Source organism: Oncorhynchus clarkii, chromosome 16, assembly GCF_045791955.1.
Source record: "Oncorhynchus clarkii lewisi isolate Uvic-CL-2024 chromosome 16, UVic_Ocla_1.0, whole genome shotgun sequence".
Taxonomy (NCBI): domain Eukaryota; kingdom Metazoa; phylum Chordata; class Actinopteri; order Salmoniformes; family Salmonidae; genus Oncorhynchus; species Oncorhynchus clarkii.
The window spans coordinates 58,916,449-58,926,242 of record NC_092162.1 but is presented as its reverse complement, the minus strand read 5'-3'; the positions used below and the strand labels follow the sequence as shown (position 1 = coordinate 58,926,242).

The window sequence follows — 9,794 nt, the reverse complement described above, 5'->3', positions numbered from 1 at the left end:
TGTAAAGGGTTTAAACACTGTTTCCCATGCTTGTTCAATGAACCATAATCAATTAATGAACATGCACCTGTGGAACGGTTGTTAAAACACTAACAGCTTACAGGCGGTAGGCAATTAAGGTCACAGTTATGAAAACATAGGACACTAAAGAGGCCTTTCTACTGACTCTGAAAAACACCAACAGAATGATGATCAGCGTCCCTGCTCATATGCGTGAACGTGCCTTAGGCATGCTGCAAGGAGGCTTGAGGACTGCAGATGTGGCCAGGGCAATAAATTGCAATGTCCGTTACTGTGAGACGCATAAGACAGCGCTACAGGGAGACAGGACGGACAGCTGATCGTCCTCGCAGTGGCAGACCACGTGTAACAACACCTGCACAGGATCGGTGCATCCGAACATCATACTTACGGGACAGGTTCAGGATGGCAACAACAACTGCCTGAGTTACGTCTGTCATGGTCTGGGGCGGTGTGTCACAGCATCATCGGACTGAGCTTGTTGTCATTGCAGGCAATCTCAACGCTGTGCGTTTCAGGGAAGATATCGTCCTCCCTCATGTGGTACCCTTCCTGCAGGCTCATCCTGACATGACCCTCCAGCATGACATGGCCACCAGCCATACTGCTCGTCCTGTGCGTGATTTCCTGCAATACAGGAATGTCAGTGTTCTGCCATGGCCAGCGAAGGTCCCGGATCTCAATCCCATTGAGCACGTCTGGGACCTGTTGGATCGGAGGGTGAGGGCTAGGGCCATTCCCCCCAGAAATGTCCGGGAACTTGCAGGTGCCTTGGTGGAAGAGCAAGAACTGGCAAATTTGGTGCAGTCCATGAGGAGGAGATGCACTGCAGTGCTTAATGCAGCTGGTGGCCACACCAGATACTAACTGTTACTTTTGATCAGGGACACATTATTAAATTTATGTTAGTCACATGTCTGTGGAACTTGTTCAGTTTATGTCTCAATTGTTGAATCTTGTCATGTTCATACAAATATTTACACATGTTAAGTTTGCTGAAAGTAAATGCAGTTGACAGTGAGAGGACGTTTCTTTTTTTGCTGAGTTTATGTACGAAGTGGTGAGAAAAAAATAATATACTGGCTATGAAATGGCGTTTTAATGAGCTTGTTGATTGGCTGTTTTGAAGGAAGTTTGCAACATTCTGGATAAATGTACATTAAAAAGAACTGGAAGACATCAATGGTACAAACTACAATTCAAACCCTATTAGCCATTAATGGAGAAAGTCTTCCAAAAACACATGTTCTCTTGGGACATGTGACGTTTTAATATGGACACGTGAAGCATTCCAAAAACACATGTTTTCATGTGGACATGTGAAGTGTTCCAAAAACACATGATCTTATGTGAAGTGAATGTGATAACATGTGACAACATGTAAAGCAACATTTGATAACATGAAACTACACATGTGAAAATGTGATCACATGTGTAGTCTTCCAAAAACACATATTTTCACATGATTTCACATGGGAAATCATGTATTTTTTCTGTAAGGATAGTTAAGTATTATTATCAGTAATGTTGGCGATAATTGTATAGGAATTCTTCTAATTAAACTTTTTTACCAGTCGATTTGAAACAACAAAACAATGATTGTTTTTTACAGTGGACAAAGGCACATTATTCACCAGATCAATCATCATAAACAGTATAAGAAAATATTGATTTTAAGTCAAGTTATAAATATATATGTATACATACATTATATATATATATATATATACATACATACACACAATATACAACATAGATTATCAAAATATCCCATCTTTGAATAGCATTCTCATAAAAAGGTCCATTCAAATCCATTGATAGTGCCTGTAGGCCAGAAAAAGACTGGAAATGTCCATAGGATGTTATATCAATCAAATATATAATATGTAACCCACCATTGTACATTGTTTATTAGAGATGAGAGCTTGATGGTATATCCTCCTCTTTGGATATGCTCCTCCATCTGCAGCAATCTTTTACGGCCTTTGTGGCAAAAGGAGAAGTATTCAGTATGTAGCTACAGCAAATGCATAGAGAGACTGACAGAAGATAGATAAATAATACTCACTTTATTCCACCTGCATCTCTATGTCCTGAATATCTGTATGCAAACTATAAGTAAAACTTTGAATTAGAACCTACATATTTGTTTGGGTTGTCATCATGTTGCGTTGGTTGAATTATTCTAGATACTGTGTGATACTTTACCTTGAATTTTGGTACCCTAGTGATGTGTGATGGTCAGTACTGTAGGACATCTGTGGTGGAACAAAATCACGCAAACAAAGGAACTTGTAAATTGCGTTTTATATATATTTCCCCTTTCTCTTAATTTTATTTACTGTGACACTGAATTTAAAGGCATCAGGGGTATTTAGTGCTGTTTAGTAACTCAAACTTCTTAGTATGCATTATTACCTTGTGTGTGATGAGGCAATAGAGAGTGAATATGAACAGCAGTCCTCCACAGACTGATGGAGCTATGACCATGAAACCAAACTTGTACAGGTCTCTATCTTGGTCTCCATCTAGACTAGTCTGAGGGGCTTTCTCTGAGTCCCAAAGGGTGCTGACTGGGGACAACAAGACAGGTCAAAACAGCCAGGTTATATTATGTACAAGTGAGGTTAAGATAATCAGATAGCTCAGCAAGTTGATACATGCAACACCAGAGGACAGTGGGTCTGATTCTCGAAACTACTTTGCTAAATTGCCTGGACTGGATTATTATATTCGATAATATTGTAATTCTCTGTTTTATGCCTTTGCCAGGGAACCTCTCTGGACCTTGAGGAAGTTGCCCACCTGTAGTCAGAGAGAGTGCTGTAGGGAGGGCTGTGGGAGGCTCTGTGGTGTCTGTGTACTCCCTCTCACAGCTCCAGTCTACTGGTGAGTCCATGGTGGTCACCAGCTCCCAGTACACAGACAGGACATCCTGGACCCTCCCCAGGGCCTCAGATGGAGAACTGCTGAATGACATTCCAAAACTCACTGGGTCGTCCTAGTCAATAGGGTCAGAAAATAATGTTAGGACATGCATCCCATATACATTTTACAATCTATACAATTATACAATAGTTTTATGAGCTTAGTATTGACTTCCTTGAATCTTCTTTAAAACACCCAAGTAATGCTGTTATTTATTAATGAGAGAGCTCTTGAGCATCAAACCTCCCTCACCTCCAGCTCCTCATTGATCTGTGGTACACATCTCTGGGAGTAAATGTTGTGGATGAGACCGGTCAGCGACAACACGTAGCTGTGGTTGTCTGATCCCCGAGTGTATCTGAAGTGTCCGGTCAGGAGTTCCAAGATCCAGGGCATGGCAGCTTTTACATAGCAACATTTATTCTGCCATGGAATGGAAGAAGAACAGTCCAAATTCATAACAGTTATGATACAAGGTATGCTTGATATCAGTTCTTGATTAGCCATAATGATTATAGTTCATGCTTATTTTACAGTCCTTTTTTTAGCTGAAATAAATGTGGTGCGCAGTGGATACTTTCTGCCACTCTCCTAAAAATATAACAAATCATTTGTAAAAACAATTCAAAAATAAATGGTACCAAAATCAAAGAAAGTATCATTTCTTACAGTAAAAAAATAAGGAAATAGTTAACCTAATGTTCTTTGTGAATTTCCCTGTGATCTCCCAAGTTTTAACTGCACATGCATTTTATGCATAGAAATGACCTTACCAAACTTCTCTGCTCAATAAATGTGTAGGTTATTGAGCATCCACTCTGCAACTGGTTATCTATCTATGTAAAACAGAAATAAATGCAAAAATCAGGAGTCATTAAGTTAACAACATGGATGTTAACTTCTCATATCTTGTGTTCATGAGAGGATTCAACGACCCCAATCATCAGTGTGTAATGGTCTAGTCTAACTGTGAAAATCTAACTGTGAAAATATGCTCTCTACCAGGCACGTGCACAGATAGAGGTCTAAGAGTTCTTGAATACCTGCCCTGAGAAAAGTGCCCTTTCAGCTTGGTGTTTTTTTTCTTCACTTTGAACACCTGGTTTGTGCATGGCCCTGCTCTCCACTGCTCTCCACTGTTATTAAACACATATTTCATAAACCACTCTTGGTTATGTATACTTTTTTTGTCATATTATAAGAGCTTTATACCGCTTACATTTTTTTATGTTAAAAAAAATAATATATATATATATATTTATTTCCCATTGTTCAGTAAAGCTGTACTACTCACCAGGTGTCTTATGGTCAGCAGGTGATCTCTGGTGATGGAGTGTCTGCACGGACCAGGGTCTCCCATGGTCAAGGGGAGACTCAAGAACACCATCACACACAGACACTTTACCTGAAAGGGAAGGATATCGTGGTTTATTATTGCTCTGATGAAGATCTGAAACCAATGTTGAAACGTATCAGCTTCATGAACAGAAAAATAAAGTTGTACGAAATTTGGTGATATATTTATTTGATATATACTATTTATAAAATATAGCGTTCCATAGAATATATAAAACAGAATATTTCCTATTTCTCAATGGACTTTGTCCCTATGTATCTTCAATTTTGAAAGCATATTTTGTGGTTTGTTGCACATTGGATTCTTGCTGCACTGTTCTTAGAATCCCCACAGATAATTTTCTCTTTGTTTCTGCATCTTCTCATCTCCTGCTTTTCTTTTCTGTCTGTAACTCCTTTCTCCTCATTCAAACACTGTCAGGTCTTATTGATTTTTCTATTTCATTTGTAATTCTTATTGTTGATGCCACAAATCCACTACATTAGAATAGGATTTATTACAAACAGAAATCCAGATGAATAGAATGAGTCAAGCAGAGTGGACGATAGATACTGGGAATTCTAACTCCAGTTATATGAGTAGAGCGGAGCCCCATGGGGTGGAGCTGTACGACATATAACATCCATTTCCTTTTTTACTTGTTCTATTGGTTATCTATATTAAAAAGAAACCTACATTTCTAATGTTAGAAAACTACTGAAAATAAACATGTTTTGGAGCATTCTCTGAACACTCAATTGTTAACCTCTGGCTTAGGTCAATAACATTAATAATGATTATCACACATTAGAAATAATCTAATATAACCATAAATTAGCTTTCATAAAGATGACCCACATTCATACAGTACAGTACATTATAGTCACATGATGTGAATTAACTGTCCATGCCATGTTTACATTTTTCCTACAGTAGTTACATATATTCATTTCAAACTTTGTTAGAGACAAACCTGAAAGTATGAAGTCTGAAACGCCAAACTACTGCAAGAAAATACGACATTCACATTTCCAAAAGAGGGACATAAGTAATTTAACGTGTTCCGTTCTAATGTCAAATCACTCATACCGCGGGGAAAAATGCAGCAACTGTAGATTAATCAAACAGAATACAGTAATGTCAAAGGCAGTTTTGTCAAGAGATTTCCTTCACAAGAGCATAGCAAAATGAATGAAAGTCATGCAGAAGTAACTGTTTCTCTTACCTTGGTTTTGCACTGAATGTGGGTTGGCACGAGGAGGGTCATCTGGCTCACCTATGAAAATAGAGAAGACCAGACTCCTCTGTCAGAAGCATTGGAGAAGATAGATGATGTGTGTCTTCTCTTTTAGCCCTGATCAATCCCTCTAGTAAACCTCTGGAGACAAGACATGCATTAAAGAGAAGCTGACAGTCCTCTGGCGTGGATGGAGCCCAGGTTTCCCCAGCATGGACTGATGTGGTTCGACTTCCCTCCGAAAGGTCTGGAGCTCACAGTGTGACTGCCTGCCTGAGCTGTAACTCAGAGACTATTTTAAGACCTCCCTCTTCCTGCTCTCTCTCTCATATGGTCCACAGGAAACTATGCCCCGTATCCCAGCTTTCATGATTCCCAATAACAACTGGAGGGTCTCGACTTGAGACATACAGAGCCTTGAAAATCTTAGTATTTGCCCCCTTTCCGATTTCCTCTATTGTTGCATATTTTTGAAAGTGAATGTTATCAGATCTTCAACCTAAACCTAAAAGGTACCTAAGTTTACAAATAACATAAAAAAAATTATACTTATTTTATTTATTTAATTAACAAAGTTATGCAACACCCAATTCCCCTGTGTGAAAAAGTCATTACCCCTTACACTCAATAACTTATTGTGTCACCTTTAGCTGCAATGACTGCAACCAAACGCTTCCTGTAGTTGTTGATCGGTCGGAGGAATTTTGGTCCACTCTTCAATGTGGAACTGCTGTAACTCAGCGACATTTATAGATTTTCAAGCATGAACTGCTCGTTTAAAGTCCTGCCACAACATCTCAATTGGGATTAGGTCTGGACTTTGTCTAGGCCATTCCAAAACTTCAAATGTGTTGCTTTCTTAGCTATTTTCATGTAGATTTGATTGTGTGTTTCGGAGCATTGTCTTGCTGCATAACCCAGCTGTGCTTCAGCTCACAGACGGATGGCCTGACAATCTCCTGTAGAATTCTCTGATACAGAGCAGAATTCATGGTTCCTTCTATTAAAGCAAGTCATCCAGGTCCTGAAGCAGCAAAGTATTCCCAAACCATCCCACTACCACCACCATGCTTGACTGTTGGTATAAGGTTCTTATTGTGGAATGCAGGGTTTGGTTTTCGCCAGGCAAAATGGGACCCATGTCGTCCAAAAAGTTCACTCAAGATTGCCAAAAAGCACATGGAAGCACCTAGATGATCATCAAGACTCTTGGAAGAATGTTCTGTGGACAGATTATTCAAAACTTTTTGGATGACATGGTTCCCATTATGCCTGGTGAAAACCAACCACCAAACCCACAAATGTCGCTGAGTTAAATCAGTTCTGCATGCAATAGTGGGCCACATTTCCTCCACAGCAACATGTTGCAGTCATTGTAGCTAAAGGTGGCACAACCAGTTATTGAGTGTAAAGGGGCAATACATTTGTATTCATTTTACAGACACCTTTCGGGCTCCCGGTTGGCTCAGTGGTCTAAGGCAGTGCATCTCAGTGCAACCAGCTGGGATCAGGAGTCCCATAGGGTGGTGCACAATTGGCCCAGCGTCGTCGGGGTTAGGGGAGGGTTTGACCAGGGTCGGCAATCATTGTTAAATAAGAATTTGTTCTTAACTGACTTGCCTAGTTAAATAAAGGTTAAATGTATATATTTTTTATTTCACACAGGGGCATTGGGTGTTGCATAACTTTGTTTAGGAAATAAATTAAATAAATATGTAATTGTTGTGTTATTTGTTGACTCAGGTTCAATTGATCTAATATTAGGTTTTGGTTGAAGATCTGATCAAATTCAGTATCAAAAATACATAAAAGTAGAGAAAATTTATAAGAGCGCAAATACTTTTCCACGGCACTGTAAATATCAGTCTAGTATGTTTTGTTTATAACTACAAAGGTTTTATGTTGTTTTTGTTCCCTGCACAGAATAACCTTTTGAAACCTTTTCTACACATCGATGCAATGTTTTATGGTAATAAGCTCTTACAGATGTTGCACCCCACTGGGCACACACAGCCTGGTCTCATAGACAAGATGTAACATAGTAAACATATATCCGGGACACTCAAATTAGTATGTTATCTTACATTTGGTATGGTTACATAAGACAGAAGGTTACTTAAGGCAAAATGTCAAGTTGGTTGGTTGGTCGGGGTGGATGGGTAGGCATATAGCACAAACGTCTAGCAACCCAAGGGTTCCATGTTCAAATCTCATCATAGATCATTTTAGCAACTTTGCAACTATTTATTACTTGTTAGCTACTTTGCAACTACTTAGCATGTTAGCTAACCCTTCCCCCAACCCTAACCTTAATCCTTTAATTTAACTCCTAACCCTTACCTTAACCCTATTCTTAACCTTAACCCCAACCCCGGCCCAGCTAATGTTAGCCAGCTAGCTAATGCTAAACAAATTTGAATTTGTAACACATTATTTGTTTTACATATTTGTAACATATTGTGCAAATTACAAATCTGGACACATCATACAAATTGTAATTCGTAACATGTCATACGAAATGGATGATGGACATCCACAAATTAATACATATCATACAATTTGGGGTGTCCTGGATTTACCTTTACTATGTTACGTCTACCCCTGATGCCACATTGGTACACACTGAGTTAATCAATGTTGTTTCAACTAATTTATCAATGTATTGTGACGTGAAATCAGCATAGAAAATACATTGGATTTTAAAAAACTAATCAACCAGTACTCTTTCATCTAATTTTAACTAGCATTGTAAACATTGAAATTAGTGTAAAACTTCAATTTAAATACATTGACTTAATCTGACTCTCAGCTTGTTACTTTAATCTAATTTCAATATAATCATCAGGTAACCTAGCGGTTAAGAGTGTCGGGCGTTGGGCCAGCAACTGAAAGGTCGCTAGTTCAAATTCCCGAACCGACCAGGTGAACAATATGTCAATGTGTTCTTGAATAAGGCACTTAACCCTAATTGCTCCTGTAAATCACTCTGGGTAAGAGCGTCTGCTAGATGAATTAAATGGAAAAGGCAATTTGACAATTGAAAGAAATTACACTATCTATCAATTCTACGAATCACGTGATCTCATTATACGCCGACGATATCTTACTTTATCTAGACAATGTATGTCAATCCCTCCCTAAAGCTTTGAAGATCATAGACAAATTCAGCTCCAGCTCAAGGTATAAAATAAAACCAAGTCTGTCCATCTCAAGACCCCGATGGAGGACTCCATCTCCAATCGTTTCCCATTTTAAATATTTGGGAATAGATATATATTTCCTTCCTTTGTCAGAAACGTTACCAGAATGCTCAAATCAATTCAATCCGACTTCAGTAGATGGACTAATATCCCAGTTGCTTTAACCAGTAGAATATTGTCAAAATTAATATATTGCCATGGCTGAATTTCTGGTACTCTTCCCTCGTCTCCTCCTTCTAGCTACTGGGATACAATCCATAGTGCGGTTTCAACATTTATATGGCAAGGTAAGATTGCCCAGACAAACTTTCAAAGAAGGAAAAACGTGGGAGTTCTATCTGTACCAAACAAAATATAATTTCCAGGCACTAGCATTTCGTCCCCTCTTAATTTGGTTTAGACATGATTATTCTTCCCCCTGGCTGAGTATAGAGAGAAATATGCTGTGTCCTATAACCCTGGAAGCGGTGGTCTTCACTGATACAGTATATCCCATAAACAATGTACACTACACTTTGGTTCTATTATCCCTCACACAATTTCTATTGCCTTGCAATCTGGAGGGCAGCATTCCCCCAATGGTCCAAATGTGGAATCCGGACATTTGCTGATATCATGGACAGTAATGGTTTGACAACATTCCAAGATTTGAAAGACGTTACAACTTAGGTCGGTTATGCTGGCCTATGGAGTCCCTTAGGAAACCCAACTACCTAACCATCCAGTGATGGGATTTAGAAATGAATTATCTGGGCTACCGAAAGGACTGATCCCTATAGTATATAAACAATTCGTATTCTGTTGGCCATTAAAAAACTATAGTCCACAGATCTAAGTGAATCTGAACAACCCTTTAACTGGAATAGAATATGGAAAAATAAGACCTTGGCATCCCGTAATCTGAACCATCAATTTATTTTATGTTTGTTCACAGACTGTAAATGGAAATGGCTCCAACTCCCAACTGTTCAATGTGCCCCGTAAATCAGGTAGGCACATTCCTTCACATGATGTCGGAGTGCCCTGCAGTTAAATTCTTCTGGGACAAAGTTACAAAAAACATTTTGAAGTG

The 9,794-nt window shown here is 38.9% G+C and overlaps 1 protein-coding gene across 1 annotated transcript; it reads right to left on the bottom strand.

Moving 5' to 3' along the window:
- Window positions 1-1,887: 1,887 nt before the first annotated feature.
- LOC139367729 (macrophage colony-stimulating factor 1-like) lies at window positions 1,888-8,802 on the bottom strand. Its single transcript, XM_071106041.1, has 10 exons — window positions 8,630-8,802; window positions 5,511-5,561; window positions 4,244-4,354; window positions 3,723-3,785; window positions 3,202-3,372; window positions 2,827-3,022; window positions 2,440-2,594; window positions 2,230-2,279; window positions 2,090-2,133; window positions 1,888-2,004 (listed from the first exon to the last, which is right to left on the bottom strand). Exons 2-9 carry the CDS (start codon window positions 5,550-5,552, stop codon window positions 2,091-2,093), a joined length of 831 nt encoding a protein of 276 aa, XP_070962142.1. The 5' UTR covers window positions 5,553-5,561; window positions 8,630-8,802; the 3' UTR covers window positions 1,888-2,004; window position 2,090.
- Window positions 8,803-9,794: the final 992 nt, after the last annotated feature.

Bases quoted from the DNA above. Each gene is read 5' to 3' on its own strand.
- LOC139367729 (XM_071106041.1), bottom strand. From the start codon at position 5,552: ATGACCCTCCTCGTGCCAACCCACATTCAGTGCAAAACCAAG. The intron at 3,023-3,201 runs GTGAGGGAGGTT...CCTATTGACTAG, and splicing joins AGATCAATGAGGAGCTGGAG to GACGACCCAGTGAGTTTTGG. The intron at 2,134-2,229 runs GTAAAGTATCAC...TTTTACTTATAG, and splicing joins CTAGGGTACCAAAATTCAAG to TTTGCATACAGATATTCAGG.